General features: G+C 46.9%; 1 protein-coding gene across 1 annotated transcript in view; it reads left to right on the forward strand.

Annotated features, from left to right (window-relative positions):
* The window catches only part of scn5lab (sodium channel, voltage gated, type V-like, alpha b), a 367,399-nt gene that overhangs the window by 296,923 nt on the left and 52,326 nt on the right, over positions 1 to 18,150 (forward strand). Inside the window, exon 21 of the mRNA XM_060825166.1 lies at positions 6,149 to 6,271. Coding sequence (XP_060681149.1) covers positions 6,149 to 6,271 — 123 coding nt within the window. The remainder of the gene's footprint in view (positions 1 to 6,148; positions 6,272 to 18,150) is intronic.

Raw genomic sequence — 18,150 nt, forward strand, 5'->3', positions numbered from 1 at the left:
AATAGTTAGTGGGGGCTTCGTGAAGGTAAACACAAATGCTTTACATGTCTAACATTTTTACTAACGCATGCACATTCTTACAGAGGCCTGGGGAAGGTTTTGACATGCCTGCACATGCCGTGGCTCAGTGTTTGACCTTTAACCCTATTTTGAGTGAGCAACCCGGCAGGTTTTGAACTCTGACCTTGAGCAGTTCAATCAGACCCAGTGTGCTTTAGTGCCCTTGCCTCCCAACCACCTCCCGTCCTGTGTAACTTTTTGTAAAAATCATTTCCTGATCTCTCCCCCTACACCCCACACCACCCAGCTCCTGCCTCCCTGGGAGTGGACTGTTTCGAGTCTTCCCACTCCCTTGCCATCGGCCGAGGTTTCTCAAACTGCTGTGCTCAGGTTATTATCTCTGGTTCCCAGACGACTGCTGTTGCTAGGTTACAGAATCCAACAAACCTGACTAACTGTGACAACAATGGAAAAGCCGGAATTCCCCGGGCAGCCACTATTTGGTTGGCAGGGACTGAGCTGGGTGAACAAGCTGCTGCCCGCTGCTCCATCCAGCATCTTGGGCTAGCACGCGTGTACCTCACCTCACGAGGATGTGATAGTACATTGTGATGCTCACACAAACTTAGGCACCTGGCACCTGCCCCCACTCTCCTCCCCAGACCATTCCAGCACCAAAGGTAACACTTCAGAAGGACTTCTGCTTAAAGTGAGATGGGGGTCCCTCTACCCGTCAAGTTTGTGCCCAACTACTAACACTCATCCCAAGTAGGCCCAAGGCCTTGAATATTATGACATTTCAGGTGCTCATCCAAATACTTTTAAAACGTTGAGAGGTTTCCCACCTCCCGGACTGTGCATTCCAGACCCCCATCACTCGCCGGGTGCAAAACATTTTGCTCAAATCCCCTTATAAACCTCACGCTCGAAAACCTGTCTCCCCTGTCATTGACCGTTTGATTAAGGTGGTGAGATGGGGCACTTGCTCTCTATGTACCCTGCCCGTGCCCTTCGTGATCTTACACTGGTTCCCACTCAACTTCATCTGCTCCAAAGAAAACACCCCGAGCTTATCCAGCCTCTCAGGAAAGCTCAGAGCTCCACCCCAGGCAACCTCTCGAGTAAACCAAAGAGCTCGATTTGTTCTGCAGCTCAGTGCTGACCAGTGCGATGACTCTGGTGTGAACACAGCAGAGAGGGAGAGGGGGACAAATCTCTCACCTTAGACAAAGCTGAAACCGGACATCGTCAACCCACAACTCCCGTCACAGGGGAGCTGCACTCTCGCCCCATGGTGAACATTGTGGCTTCAAATCCCGCTCCTGGGAATGGGTCACAGATTCCCGGCCGGTGCTGTGGGAAAGCCACACTGTCTGAAGTGCACCCCAATAACCAGTCCCCTCCTCCCCCAACCCATCCTTTGAGTAAGTTGTGAAAGCGATAGCCCATCCCCACCTCAGCTGAACATCTTATCTTCCTTGAAAACTGAACAAGAACTAAAGGGTTGCCCCACTTGTTGAAGGTTCTGTATTGAGTTTAGATGGTTGCCATCGAAGATTAGGTCTAATCCTGTAATTTGTAGCCCTGGGCTGGAGCCGCAGTGAAGACTTGCTCACTGTGATGGGGACATGTCAGGAATTAACTCACTCAGAGGGCCCTTCACGACCATGAGCCTTTGCGCTGGGGGCATTGCATGCTGGGATGATTGATCACAGCCCATCCCACACACACAGGATGTCCATCCTTACCTTTGCAAAAGAGAATTGTGAGAGCAAGAGAGGCTGGGCTCCATCTCTGGCTTGTGCTGCAGGCAACAAGAGGCAGATGGAAGCCTCAGACCGAAGGACAAATATTACCCTGCACGGCTTTAACAACCAATCGATGTGTTGGAGTGGCTCTTTATAAGTCAGAAATGAGTAAAAACAGTGCACTTCCAAGAAGCCTTACCCTGACATTATTGGTGACCAATAGGTTTTTTTTTTAATTTGTCACGTCGTCAAAAAGGCACCATTAGTTTCTAATTTAGCAGTTAATCCAGAGCCTCTGGTAACTATTGAATGCTGCGATGTGGCCTGTATTGTGTCTCCACCTAACCGTGTGAACCGACTGTACGTAGATAACCACTCAATTCCATTCCATTCAATCTGCACAGATTTCTGTTCTTTGCCTTTTGACAAAGACTCTTGGTTACGACCAGTTTGTTGCCATGAAGTCTCTCAGGACCCTGAGGGCATTGAGGCCACTGCGGGCCTTATCCAGATTTGAAGGCATGAGGGTAAGGGCAACTGTCTCTGTAGCTCTATGACCATATTAATAACGATGCCTGTGTAACTACTAACACTTGGTGGGAGCCACAGAAACTTTCACATCTGCATTAACAGGCTCTTTCTTTCCTCTGTGCAGTTTTTGAGCGGGCGCTTCCTCTCAGAAATATTGCTTCAAACCTGCCTAAAGCCAAGCCGAGTCTGAACTTCAGTCTGATACATGTTGTACTGTAAACATAAAAGACCTGGAAGATCTTTCAAAAAAGCCTGCACTAAATTAGACCTGACTTTCGTATGCGACGTGGGCAGCCCTGTTATTTGCACTCTCCTACAATCTCGAGAGGAGCATTAGGATCCATTCCGTGGATTTGCTGCCTGCTTGATGTTGACACAGTTCAGTTTGATTTAGGTCTCGGATTGCCTGAAGGATTTTCCGGATAAATCCACTTGTCCCCGATTGCAATTAGCTTTGCCGATGACCTTTCACTCCCACTTCTTCCTGAACCAACTAAGCCGCAAGGGACTGGATTTGACATTGCCACCCACTTACAGGTTCGGAGATGGGAGACTGTGCTCATGAAATACAGTGGTGTGTTGGCCCACTTTCTAATTGACAGCTTTTCCCATCTTCGAGGAGAAAGTGAGGTCCACAGATGCTGGAGATCAGAGCTGAAAATGTGTTGCTGGAAAAGCGCACCAGGTCAGGCAGCATCCAAGGAGCAGGAGATTCGACATTTCGGGAATAAGCCCTTCTTCAGGAAGGGCTTAAGCCCGAAACATCGAATCTCCTGTTCTTTGGACGCTGCCTGACCTGCTGCGCTTTTCCAGCAACACATTTTCAGCTTTTCCCATCTCCCAACCTAGACTCATGGAATTTTACAGTAATGAAGGAGGCCATTCGATCCATCTTGTCTGTACCGTCTCCTGACAGAGCTACCCAACTCGTCCCTTTCTCCAGCCCTATCTCTTTACCCCTCTAGCTCCATCCCGTTCAAATATATCTCCAGCCCTCTTTATGAAACCTCCAATGGAATTTGTTTTCACTGCTCTCCCAGGCAGCTCATTCCAAATCCTTACAGCTAAAGAAGTTTCTCCTCATCTCGCTCCTAGCTCTTACGCTGGCAATCTTGAAATTGTGATCCCGAGTCCTGAGGTGTTACTGGGAATGGGGGGGAGGAAGGGGGGGGGGGGGAAGTGGGATGGTCTTCCAGCCCTTGCTGGAGCACCTCATTAGGAGCATAGGAACTAGGTCAGGCTTTTCAACTCCTTGAGCCTGCTCTGCTATTTAATGAGAACATGGCTGACCACTCACCCAATTCCCTACACCTTTGTTTGGCCCATATCCCTCAAAACCTTTGCTAGACCACAACTTATCGATCTCAGATTTAAAATTGACAGCTAGCATTGTACCCACGGTAGGGAAGGAGCATGCTGGGTGAGGAAAGTTCAACATGGCCTGGTGTTGGAGGAATAAGACACCTCAGTTAGGGGCCTTCAGGGCCTATCAGAGCCATTCATGCCCACTCCCCCCCCCCCCCCCCCCCCCCCCCCCAGGTCATTGTCACCCACCATTAATCCTGCCCTCTTGCTCTTGAGTTTTACCCCTCGTCGTGAATCCTGACACTGCACTGACCCCCTGGCCAGTCCGAGGAGCCAGCAATGATTCAGCTCCTGGCCTCGTCAAAGAGGGTCTGTCTAAGGCAGGATTCCAACAATGGATGGATTGCCTTGAAACAATCAGTCCTGCCCCCTGAGCTAAAATGGGCAGGCCCACTCCCTGAGCACCAATCTACCTCATAAAGCCCAGCCTAAGGTGTAAGGCAGTGCCCATCAGTTCAGTTGTGGAACTACTTCCATTCCCCAGGATGGGTGAGGGGCTGACAGGCAGTAAAGAGGGATCCATGCTCACCCACTGGGAGGCCATTCGGTTGCCATTGATTTACTAGCCACCTGATCTTGAGGACAGCAGCATCCCTGAGCTGGGGCCATGGTCCGACTCATCCATTTTTTAAAGGTTCTTCCACATCAAAGAGAGGGGAGACCCTAGAGAGCAGCTGGAACCACTCACGGCAAGTCAAAATCGATAAAACCCCGGATATCGCTTCTCTGACATTTCACTGCTACATCCCTATTGTTAATGTCTCATACCCAAGAATGTAATGTAAACCAAGAATGAAAATTGGAGTGAGTGGGTCGGGGGAGTGGGCTGGGGTGGGGATACAAGCACTGAAGATAACATCCAAGCCCCTGATCACCTTGCATCGCCGTTCGATCTCAGAGTTCCTTGGATTCATTCAGACTCAGAGGATAAAATTAAAATATGAGCATTTAAAGGGACCTTGCAGCCAATCCCAGGGCTGTCACTGTGATCGGCCTGTACTGCTCATAAACAAAGCTTGTCACTGTACTGCGATACACGTGAGAATCAATCAATCAATTGGAGTTGAGTCTCCACTGCACAGCTGCCCCAGAGTTTACAATCTTAATTGCTTGTCCCTGTGGGTTGGGGGAGGGGGGTGGGGGGCGTGGTTTGGGCAGGAGGTTGGAAGCCCATAGTTTGCGAGCCCAACCCCACCACTAACCCACAACGTAACCGACAATATCCCCATTGCTAATTGTCCAATTCTTCACAAGATCCGAGCTGGAAGCAGTTCGACCCATTGCACCGGCTCTTTGTGAGGGCTGTCCATAAGACTCAGGAGCAGAAGTAGGCCATTCGGCCCATCTAGTCTGCTTCGTCACTCAACAGGATCGTGGATCATCTGATAACGCTTAGCTCCACTTTGCTCTCCAATTCACCCCACACTACACCTGTCTTCCTATAGCCTTGGAAATGGAACCCTTTCCCAGTGGATACCAGCTCCTTCTTTTTATTCATTGATGGGATGGGGGCATCTCTGGCCAGCATTTAATGCCCATTTCTAATTGCCCAGGGGCAATTATGACTCACCTGGGTCTGGAGTCACACGTAGGCCAGACCAGGTAAGGATGGCAGTTTCCTTGCCTAAAGTAAACCAGATGTCTTTTTTTGCCCTGACAATTGACATTATTTGGCTCTTAAATCTAGTTTTTTAAAAAAAGTTGAGTTCAAATGCCGTGGCAAGATTTGAACCCAAGGCCCCTGAGATATCAGTGATAATATCACTAGGCTGTCACCTCCCACTGATGGCTACTGCTGACCTTGTCAAAAGGTGTGGCGCTGGAAAAGCATAGCCGGTCAGGCAGCATCTGAGGAGCAGGAGAACTGACGTTTAGAGCATAAGCGTAACTCCAGACGTTTCTGATGAAGAGTTTATGCTTGAAACATCGAATCTCTAACTCTTCAGATGCTGCCTGACCTGCTGTGCTTTTCCAGCACCACACTCTCGACTCTGATCTCCAGCATCTGCAGTCCTCACTTTCTCTCACTACTGAATTTGTGTCCAACACCCCTTTCAGGCAGCACAGTCCAGATTGTAACTGAACTCCTCTCTCCCCTTGACTCTGTTACCAAATTGTCATAAATCCCATGCTCCTTGCCCTGTATGAGTTGACCCTTGCTGTCGGTGGAAACATTTTCTCCCCGTCAGAGGATTTGCCAAATCGCTCGTGCTCAGATGAAACAACATGTAGAAACCTGTAGCTCAGACTCTGCTGGCGCCTACGCTAAAACAACACTCTCTTTCTGTGGGCAGCCAACACAACCGACCAGCAATTGAAAAAAAAGATTTGATGCTTTCCTTCCAGCAGGTACCAATATACATTGCTTTACAGGTGGACTATCCCAAGAGGGAGACACTGCTGTTCAGGCATCTCACCAAACCCCCCACCGATGGGGTCCTAGCAGAGTGGTAGGATGTTTGATAATGGAATGGATTCTCGTCTTTTCTTGTGTTTCTATGTAGGTCTCTGTAGTCAGCCTTACGGCTAATGCCCTGGGATACGCTGAACTAGCTCCCATAAAATCTCTTCGGACACTCAGAGCTTTGAGACCATTAAGAGCCTTGTCACGATTTGAAGGGATGAGGGTAAGATGGAGAGAAAGAGAGCCCATGTGGTTGAAGCATGGCGGGTTAAAAACCGCACCCTTACGTATCATTCCTCATCCGACAAAATGGATACAATTGCATGTCAAGTAGTTTAACCCTTAGCAGGTTGGGAATTAGAATTAGAATTAGAATTAGGTTTATTGTCACGTACACTCTGGTGATAAAAATAACAGGAGTACAGTGAAAAGTGTACAATGTCGCCAACACACGATGCCATCTTAGAGGCAAAGTACCTAGGTACGAATCTTAAATACAAAACCCAGAGAAAACAGAGGACAAGAGTGACACTTCATTACAGACACACACCGTATAATTTTGGAAGATAAGAAATCAAGTTAAAAAGGTAGACATTACAGTCTTTCTAAAAGGGCCACCACATGGTCTGACCAGGCTCCAATGGTTCCCCTCGCTGTAGTACCCATCCTCGCTGCAGGCCACTGGCCATTCCTGTTCTGCTCCAGGCCACTGGCCATCCCCGCTCTCCGGGCTGACATTCCCGTTCTGCTCCGGGCTGACATTCCTGTTCCGCTCCAGGCCGCTGGCAGAAGAGGAAAAATATGGAAGAGAGAGAAAACACGAGAGAGAGAAAACAAAAGAGAAAACAAGGGATGGGCGGAGCAGATGACTCTGCCACCATCTTGGATTATTTCTTGTAGGTTTGGTAGCAGCAGGGAATCAATGGCATAACCCCCCAGCCCTTCCCTTTCCTGGTTGACCGTTGGTTTAGGTTAGCATGGTAAGTTAGCATTGTGTAAAAAATGAGGTCTGCAGATGCTGGAGATCACAGCTGCAAATGTGTTGCTGGTCAAAGCACAGCAGGTTAGGCAGCATCTCAGGAATAGAGAATTCGACGTTTCGAGCATAAGCCCTTCATCAGGAATACTTTGTCCTGGTTGGGTCCAAATTTTGTTGGTTGGAATGTAGTTCGGAGTCCGTGTGGGATCAGTCGGTTCCTTAGGCAGGTGCTGAGGAAGGAGATGTGGCTGTGGTAACGGGTCTGTTTGAGAACGTGGCTGAAGAGCTTCTGTGCAGAGGAGATGACCTGGGGGGTGCAGTGAGAGAGGGACTCACTGAAATCCTTGTAGAGGGAGGAACTATTCCTGATGAAGGGCTTATGCTCGAAACGTCGAATTCTCTATTCCTGAGATGCTGCCTAACCTGCTGTGCTTAAGTTAGCATTGTACCAGTCAGGCAGGGAGTAAAGGGTCTTGTGAGGGAGCCGTGGTTTAATAGGGAATTGGAATCCCTTGTGAAAGGGAAGAGGGCGGCCTATGTAAAGATGAGGCGTGAAGGTTCAGTTGGGGCGATTGAGAGTTATAAGGTTGCCAGGAAGGATCTGAAGAGAGAGCTAAGAGCAGCGAGAAGGGGACATGAAAAGTCCTTAGTTGGTAGGATTAGGGAAAACCCAAAGGCTTTCTATAGGTATGTCAGGAATAAAAGGATGACTAGGGTAGGTATCGGTCCAGTCAAGGATAGTAGTGGGAAGTTGTGCGTGGAGGCGGAGGAGATTGGTGAGACACTAAATCAATACTTTTCGTCAGTATTCACTCAGGAACGGGACTCTGTTGCTGGTGTGAATATTGAGTCACAAGTGATTAGAATGCATGGCCTTGAAGTATGTAGGGAGGAGGTTTTGGGAATACTGGAAAGGATGAAAATAGATAAGTCTCCTGGGCCTGATGGCATTTACCCTAGGATCCTCTGGGAAGCTAGGGAGGAGACAGCAGAACCATTGGCCTTGATTTTTATGTTGTCATTGTCAACGGGAATAGTACCAGAAGACTGGAGGATAGCGAATGTGGTCCCCTTTTTCAAGAAGGGGAGTAGGGACAGCCCGAGTAACTATAGGCCAGTGAGTCTCACTTCTGTTGTGGGCAAAGTCTTAGAGAGAATTGTAAGGGATAAGATTTATGAACATCTGGATAGGAATAATGTGATCAAGGATAGTCAGCATGGTTTTGTGAAGGGCAGGTCGTGCCTCACAAACCTTATTGAGTTCTTTGAGAAGGTGACTAAGGAGGTGGATGAGGGTAAAGCAGTAGATGAGGTGTATATGGATTTTAGCAAGGCGTTCGATAAGGTACCCCATGGTAGGCTAATGCAAAAACTACGGAGGTATGGCATTGAGGGTGCATTAGAGGTTTGGATTAGGAATTGGCTGGCTGGAAGGAGACAGAGGGTAGTAGTTGATGGTATAGGTTCATCTTGGAGTGCAGTTACTAGCGGTGTACCACAGGGATCTGTTTTGGGACCGTTGCTGTTTGTCATCTTTATAAATGATCTAGAGGAGGGGCTTGAAAGCTGGGTGAGCAAGTTTGCGGATGACACAAAGGTTGGTGGAGTTGTGGACAGTGAAGAAGGATGTGGCAGGTTACAGCAGGATATAGATAGGTTGCAGAGCTGGGCAGAAAGGTGGCAGATGGAATTCAATGTAGCTAAGTGTGAAGTCATTCACTTTGGTAGGAGTAACAAGAAGATGGATTACTGGGCTAATGCTAGGCTACTTGGTAGTGTGGATGAGCAGAGGGATCTTGGTGTCCATGTACACAGATCTCTGAAAGTTGCCACCCAAGTAAATAGTGCTGTGAAGAAGGCATATGGTGTACTGGGCTTTATTGGTAGAGGAATTGAGTTCCGGAGTCCTGAGGTCATGTTGCAGTTGTTTAAGACTCTGGTGCGGCCTCATCTGGAGTATTGTGTGCAGTTTTGGTCGCCATACTATAGGAAGGATGTGGAGGCATTTGAATGAGTACAGAGGAGGTTTACCAGGATGTTGCCTGGCATGGTAGGAAGATCGTATGAGGAAAGGCTGAGGCACTTGGGCCTGTTCTCATTGGAGAAAAGAAGGTTTAGGGGAGATTTGATAGAGGTATATAAGATGATTAGGGGTTTAGATAGGGTAGACACTGAGAACCTTTTACCGCTAATGGAGTCAGCTGTTACTAGGGGACACAGCTTTAAATTAAGGGGTGGTAGGTATAGGACAGATGTTAGGGGTAGATTCTTTACGCAGCGGGTTGTGAGTTCATGGAATGCCCTGCCAGTAGCAGTGGTGAACTCTCCCTCTTTATGGTCATTTAAGCAGGCATTTGATAGGCATATGGAAGTTATTGGGCTAGTGTAGGTTAGGTAGGATTTGGTCGGCGCAACATTGAGGGCCGAAGGGCCTGTACTGCGCTGTATTTTTCTATGTTCTATGTTCTATGTTCTATTACTGGGTGACAGCATTGAGTAACTGAGTTGAAGACAGGTTTTTGTTCCTGGTTTCTACAAGTAAGTTGGTAACTCTGTGCTCTATGATTTGGGAATGAGGGACAGGCCAAGATTATGTCTGTAAGTGCTGGATCCCCTGAGAACCACCAGCTTAATTGTGGTGGTACCATTAGATGCAGCTCAATGTTGAGTTTTATTCCTGGTTGCCATTTCCAAAGTGATATTGGGAGCGGTCAAAGGTAATTCAAAACCCATGTTTACTGGGGAAGTTTCCCTGGAACATTTGCTGGAAATTTCTACAATTACTAATTCTCATTGTGGGAAATGTTTCAGTGATTGTCATCTGCAAACCAGACTCTGTAGGTGTTAATAATAATAACAGAAAGAACTATGGGTGCTCCGAATCAGAAACAAGAACAAAGTGCTGGGAAAACTCAGCAGGTCTGGTAGCATCTGTGGAGAGAAAGCAGAGTTAATGTTTCAGGTCAGTGAACCTTCCTCAGAACTGGACCCAAAGCGTTAACTTTGCTTTCTGTCCACAGATGCTGCCAGACCTGCTGAGTTTTTCCAGCAATTTATGCTTCTGTTTCTGCAGATGTCAGTCTCCAACTGATATTGCTCCCGAGACCGAACCATACTGTGTCGCTGACTCTCTTAGGAAGAGCGAGTGGCATTTCAAAATGTTAATGGATTAAAGTGTTTCCAATTTGAAAGCTTCAGATCTAACTATTTTGAAATAGCGTGAGGCTCCACTCCAATCCGGCTCCCAGAGGATGATAGCTCCCACTAGCTCAGCAAATGTTACGGCTTGAGAAACACTACAGGATAAGTCCCAGGTTCGATTGCAAGCACAGCTTGCATCAAACTGTATGTCTGCAGCAGTGGTTGATAAGAACATATCAGACTGGTTCCTGGATTAGCAGGCCTGGTATATGAAGAGAAACTGGATCGGTTATACATATTTACAGGTGTTTAGAAAAAAATGAGCAAGATCTCACAGAAACCTATAAAATTCTCACAGGCCTACTCATGATAAACACAGGAAGGATGTTCCCAAGGGTCAGGAAGTCTGGAACCAGGGGTCAAAGTTGAAGGAAATAGGGTAGGGAATTTAAGACTGAGGTGAGGAGAAATTCTTTCACCCAAAGAGTGGGGAGCCTGTGGGATTCTTTGCCGCAGAAAGCGATTGAGGCCAATTCATTAAGTGTTTTGAAATCGGAGTTAGTGTTAGAATTAAAGGGTTCAAAGGATATGGGGTGAAAACAGGAACAGGACACTGAGTTGGATGATCAGCCATGATCTCATTGACTGGCGGAGCAAGATTAGATTACTTACAGTGTGGAAACAGGCCCTTTGGCCCAACAAGACCACACCGACCCGCCAAAGCGCAACACACCCATGTCCCTACATTTGCCCCTTACCTAACACTACGGGCAATTTAGCATGGCCAATTCACCTGACCCGCACATCTTTGGACTGTGGGAGGAAACCAGAGCACCCGGAGGAAACCCACGCAGACACGGGGAGAACATGTAAACTCCACACAGTCAGTCGCCTGAGGCGAGAATTGAACCCGGGTCTCTGGCACTGTGAGGCAGCAGTGCTAACCACTGTGCCACCGTACTGCCCACAAGCTTGAAGGCCTAGTCCTGCTTCTATTTTCTATGTTTTCGTAAGAATTAGGAGCAGGTGTAAGCAATCCAGCCCCCTGAGCCTGATCCACCATTTAATCCAGTCATGGCTGATCCATTCTCGGTCTCTTTCACTTTCCTACTTGCTCCCCATTACTGATTAAAAACCTGTCCACCTCCCCTTTAAATTTACTCAATGTCATGGTATCCATTACACTCTGAGGGAGTGAATTCCACAGATTCATGACCCTTTCAGAAAAGTAATTTCTCTTCATCTCTGCTTTAAATCTGCCACCTGAATCCTGAAACTATGACCTCTCATTCCAAATTGCTCCACATGAGAAAATACCCTTTCCACATCTACCTTGTCAATCGTCCTTAACATTTTACAACCTCAATTAGATCTCCTTTCGTTCCTCAGTGAGTTAGGCCCACACTGCTCAATCTCTCCTCAAGACAAGCTTGTCATCACTGGAATAGGTAGTTATGTTTGTACAGTCAGCCTCAGGATTAGGGAAGGGAAGCTTCCTGACTGTGATCCCCAACAACTTGTTTTTAAATGCAAAGAAATATAGAATCCCTATGTCGTGGAAAAGGCCATTTGGCCCAACAAGTCCACACCGACCCTCCAAAGAGGGTCTCACCCAGACCCATTCCCCTGTTCTATACATCCCTGAACGTTATGGACAATTTAGCATGGCCAATTCACCTGACCTGCACATCTTTGGACTGTGGGAGGAAACCCACGCAGACACTGGGAGAACGTGCAAACTCCACACAGAAAGTAACCCAAGGTTTGAAACGAACCTGGGTCCTTGGCACTGTGAGGCAGCAGTGCTAACCACCGTGCCACCCTATGTGGCGAGGTGTTGCACCAGATCATTCATTGACCCCCAACTCATATTAGGAAATCTCAGATGGCCCAAAGGAACATTGAGCGAAGGGACAAAATTCCACTCTTGGGGTTGACTAGATGCCTTGACACTAGAATTACTCCCCTAAACAATAATAGGCACCCAACCACATCAGCAGACATTAGAACTGTTCGTAGTTTTGCTCTCCTTGTTTTAAAGATGGACATAAATCAATTGAGACAGTCCAGAGGAAGTTTACTCAATTATTGTGGAATCCCTACAGTGTGGAAATAGGCTATATGGCCCATACTCAAGATCAGTGGTGCTGGAAGAGCACAGCAGTTCAGGCAGCATCCAAAGTGCAGCGAAATCGACGTTTCGGGCAAAAGCCCTTCATCAGGAATAAATATACTCACCTTCTAAAGAGCAACCCACCAGGACCCTCTCACTCTCTGCCTGCAACCCTGCATTTCCCACGGCCAATCCACTAGCCTACACATCACTAGACACTATGGGGCAATTTCCCATGGCCAATCCACTAGCCTACACATCACTAGACACTATGGGGCAATTTCCCATGACCAATCCACTAGCCTACACATCACTAGACACTATGGGGCAATTTCCCATGACCAATCCACTAGCCTACACATCACTGGACACTATGGGGCAATTTCCCATGACCAATCCACTAGCCTACACATCACTGGACACTATGGGGCAATTTCCCACGGCCAACCCACTAGCCTACACATCACTGGACACTATGGGGCAATTTCCCATGGCCAACCCACTAGCCTACACATCTCTGGACACTATGGGGCAATTTCCCACGGCCAACCCACTAGCCTACACATCACTGGACACTATGGGGCAATTTCCCACGGCCAATCCACTAGCCTACACATCACTGGACACTATGGGGCAATTTCCCACGGCCAATCCACTAGCCTACACATCACTGGACACTATGGGGTAATTTCCCACGGCCAATCCACTAGCCTACACATCACTGGACACTATGGGGCAATTTCCCATGGCCAATCCACTAGCCTACACATCACTGGACACTATGGGGCAATTTCCCCTGACCAATCCACTGGCCTACACATCACTGGACACTGTGGGGCAATTTCCCACAGCCAATCCACTAGCCTACACATCACTGGACACTGTGGGGCAATTTCCCATGGCCAATCCACCTAGCCTGCACATCTCTGGACACTATGGGGCAATTTCCCACGGCCAATCCACTAGCCTACACATCACTGGACACTGTGGGGCAATTTCCCACAGCCAATCCACTAGCCTACACATCACTAGACACTATGGGACAATTTCCCCTGACCAATCCACCTAGCCTACACATCGCTGAACATTATGGGGCAATTTCCCCTGGCCAATCCACCTAGCCCACACATCGCTGGACACTATGAGGCAATTTCCCCTGGCCAATCCACCTAGCCTACACATCACTAGACACTATGGGGCAATTTCCCCTGGCCAATCCAACTGGCCTGCACACCTTTGGACTGTGGGAGGAAACCTTTTACAGACAAGGGGAGAACATGGAAATTCCACACAGATAGCCACCCAAGACTGGGATCGAACCCAGGTTGCATGAGGCAGCTGTGCTAACCATTGTGCCACCCCTTAATACGAGTGGGTGGTCTTATGAGAATAGTTTGGACAGGCTGTGCTTGTTCCCACGAGCATTTAGAAGAGAGTGAGGGGTGTAACTTAAGATCCTGAATGATCTTGAGAAGGTGGATGTGGAGAAAATACTTCCCCGTGTGGGTGAGTCCAGAAATTGAGGGGACACCGTTTTAAAATTAAGGACAGAGATAAGGAGAATATTTTTCATTCACAGTTGTGTTACTTTGGAACCCTCTGCATCAAAAAGTGGTGGATACACAGCCATTAAATATTTTAAACACAGCATTGGATCCACTTTTTTTTGGGAATGAAAGATTATTGGATTAGATGGGAATATGTAATTTGAAACACAAACAGATCAGCCATGATTCTACCGAATAGCAGGAGGGGCTGAGTGGCCTCCTCCCACTGCTGAGTCATGTTTGCAGGACATGTGACCCAACAGCTTGCCCAGGCAAAAAGTAGGCATGAGGAAGACATCACCAATCGAGGAGTGTAGGTATCTCAGAGGTTCGCATGGCTGGGGGAGGTCTCAGAGATAGCAAAGGGCAAGCCCAGGAGGAATTTGTAAAAGAAGTATTTCAAAATTACCAGACCCCGAGGCCAATTTAGGTTGCTGAACATGGGCACGGGGGTTTGAATGGGGCCTAAATATAGATAAGGAATTCGAAAAGCAAAGCTCCATTTTACTGGTAAGGGTGTGGGGGGAGGATGTGAAAATCAAACTCAGGGCTCTGGATGGGAGGAAAGACTTAACTCAAGTGGAAAAAGATCATTCAGAGCCATAGTTGTGCTTCCGTGTGTAAAATATTTGAAAGCATTTGAGTAGTATTATTAAATTGCAAAATAATCGTCACAAACCCCTGGGGCCTTTGAACATGATTCAGGTTTTGTATTGACTACAGAGTCGAATAGAAATTGCAATGGATATGAGCAGCCAAGGATTTAATAGAATGTCTACAGTAAATGTTTATAACAAATATATGGGAAATCCAGGAACTTCAGTAAATATAATTTATAGTATTATTTGCTCGTGCAAAAAAAAATCATTCTCCAATAGATTTACCAACACAAAGCCCCTTTCCTGTGATTAGCGTCCTGTATTAACTTTGGATCTCACTAAACTTTAAATTCAGAGACCAAACATCATTAACCCTTACTTTGTTTCTTGACTCGATCTCATTCCTGATGAAGGGCTTATGCCCGAAATGTCGACTCTCCTGCTCCTCGGATGCTGCCTGACCTGCTGTGTTTTCCCAGCGCCACACTTTTTGACTGGATCTTATGTTTGTCATGCTTGACAGCGATGTTACTGAACAGAATGTAAACTGGTTCCATCCAACTGGAGTCTGATGGGCTTTTGACATTTCCACCGAATGGAAGATCCAGTGGCTAGACCTGAAGGGCCTTGGATAATCTCTAACCCTCAGTCAATACACTCAAAATAGAAGAACTGACAGTATTCTCCTTTGCCAGACACCTACACTGGCAGGGAATGTCAAAAGCTGGCAAGTACTTTGGAGCACCCTAAAGATGGAAACAGTGCTAGGCCGGTGAGATTTACATTCTCCACAGTTTAGATATACACTTGCCCCCGCCCCAGAGCCTACAGGCAACTCAGGGGTGATAGCACATTTCTATCTCTGCACCTGCAAAGTGATGACTGCAGAGTCAGTTATTCTCTTGGAAGAGATGTCTTCCGCCTTTCCACCACTAAGCCACGGCTGCCTACAAATTCTACATAGAACATAGGACAGAACAGGTCCTTCAGCCCTCAGTGTCGTCCCGGTCTTTTATCCTACTCTCAGAACAGACTCACCTACATATCCTTCATTGTACTATCTACCATGTGTCTATCCAACAGTCGCTTAAATGTCCCTAATGTCCCTATGTTGAAGATCTCCACTCATTCGCAGCTACATTGAGTCCATGGTGATAACTTTGGCTCAGCGAGGAGGTGATATGTCTGTCGTTTATGGTAACAGAGTGAGCCGTTATCCTGTGCCAGTATATGATGTTCTTGTTTTGTCAGCTGTCAGGAGGGAGTGACCTGAATTACAACCCATTGCTTTCCCCAGTCACGCACTCATTGAGTTGACCATTTGTATTAGTGATCACTTTCTCAGTCGTTGCCAATACAGGGGAAATTTGGATCCATTCCTCTATTTCCCTCACCCTTTTCCGATGGGTCAAACTCCCAAGGTGCAAGCATTCTGCTCAGTACCCGACCCAACCCTGGTGTACAGGAGGAGGCCATTCTGCCCCACATGACTGTGTTGGCTCGGGTTATCTGTTAAACACACTCATACAGTCATACAGTTATAGAGATGTACCGCACGGAAACAAACCCTTTAGTCCAAACTGTCCATGCCAACCAGATATCCTAACCTAATCTAGTCCCATTTGCCAGCACTTGGCCCATATCCCTCCAAACCCTTCCTATTCATGTACCCATCCAGATGCCTTTTAAATGCTGTAATTGTACCAGCCTCCACCACTTCCTCTGGCAGCTCATTCTATACATGCACCACCCTCTGCGTGAAAAAGGTGCCCCTCAGGTCTCTTTTATATCTTTCCCCTCTCACCCAAAACCTATGCCCTCTAGTTCTGGATTCCCCCCGCCCCAGGGAAAAGACCTTGTCTATTTACCCTATCCATGCCCCTCATGATTTTCCACCCTGCCTTACTTTTTCCTCACACTCCCGCGAATCAACGACAAGGATAAGGAACAAAGCAAACTACAGCAGATGCTGAAATTCTGAAACAAACACAGAGAGAGCTGGAGAAACTCAGCAAGTCTGGCAGGGAGAAACAGAGTTAATGTTTTGTGTCCAGTATGATTTCTTTTCGAAACACACTGTTCTGAATAAATAAGAATATTCTGTCAAAGATCAGTCAGTGGCAATATGACTCAGATACTTAGAAAGCTAGTTGAAATCGCCACAGTCTAATAATAGCATTTTGTCAGTATTTAATAAGGTACCTGCTGGAAACTTCTGCTCTCTAATGGATCACAGGATTTCAAATTTTTGCATCTATCCAGCTTCTTTCAAGGGACCCCATCAACAAATGCTAGGTTTTGTCCCATTATTGAAATGTAGATGGTCTCTCACATTTGTATCCAGACCCATCTGCCAGCTAATGCATCTGCTTAATGGACAAAGTTGGAGAAGATCTGTTTATCTGATACGGTATCTTTTTATTCCAATTATCTAACGCTGTAACAAAGTGAAGAGATTCGTGTTACCTCGAGAAGAGGGTTTTTTTTTAACTCTTTGGTGACTGCATCCCATTTCGGGTGTGGGAATGAACATTATTGGAGTTGGCAGTGGAGACATAGCAAAGGTGTGAGAATCTTTTCAAGTGAAGAAACAGCTGGTTAGCGTTGACGGAAGAAAAGAAAAACACCTCCGCATTTGGGTGAGAAAACTGTCATCATTCCTGTCGGATTCACTTTGCCAGAATCAGGTGATATTTCTCCAAGAGATACATATTATATATGTATAATGTAGTGCATACACTACACCCTCTCCCGTGTGTACTCCAAACCAGCCCAGCAGTTTTTCCAATCCACCCTCAGGTTTCTTTCTGCTCGCAAAATCCCTTTCTGTCAGTCTGAAGTGTTGGTTTCTTTCTCTTCTTCATTCTTTAGAGTGTAACTCCCAACAGCAGTGAGGACACAGACTCGCTGTTCTCCATTGACTGTATTCACAAAGACGGTTGGAAACAAAGAGTGATTTTAGGCAAAACTATTGTGGCTGGAACCCATGCAGCTGAATAGGGAGAAGGTGCAGATCAGCCACGAATGGTAGCCCATGTCTGAGGGACCGAGTGGCCTCATCCTGTTTCTAACACTATTTGTTATTTTTCCCTTGTTTCCTTGTATCTTTCCCAGAGTGGCATTGCAGATTGGGATGGGAGTGTTCCCTGACCTACCGCAATATAAACGCCAGGTTCATGGGAAGGCGGGAAAGTATGGGGGATGAAGGGAAGTCTTTCCTGCTTTTGACTTGCTTTTCCATTACACGGTGTTCTCCCGAAAGTCCGCCTCTCTGACCATTTCCTGTCTTAGCAGCAACCCACCCCACCCCCAACTGCCATTACTGAGATTTCCTAAAGTCCGTTCTCGGTCAGAGTGCACCAGTAAGAGTTTTAACTATCGAATAGACTGTAAATATGAACAGTACCCTAAACCTTGCTGTCTGCAGACAGGGCACATTCAATATTCAGTTAAATTATTAGTAACTTGTCTGATTTGCAGGTTTCCTCCATAGCAGGTACTGGTGAGGTGAGGGAGATATCTGCATGATTTATTATTATGGGCATCAAGAGGTACCAGACCATAGGCCTCAAGCGAGCATTGATGTCTTTGCCTCTGCTAATAAGATGCCTAATGCCTATCCTCCTTTTGTGAAAAGGCTAAGTTGTGGTCACTACCAGAAAAAGGTAAATGTCATTATCTGATTGGAAATCCAGAAGGCAATAGAGCCATTAAAAACTCAGG

This window comes from Hemiscyllium ocellatum, chromosome 5 (assembly GCF_020745735.1).
Source record: "Hemiscyllium ocellatum isolate sHemOce1 chromosome 5, sHemOce1.pat.X.cur, whole genome shotgun sequence".
Taxonomy (NCBI): Eukaryota; Metazoa; Chordata; class Chondrichthyes; order Orectolobiformes; family Hemiscylliidae; genus Hemiscyllium; species Hemiscyllium ocellatum.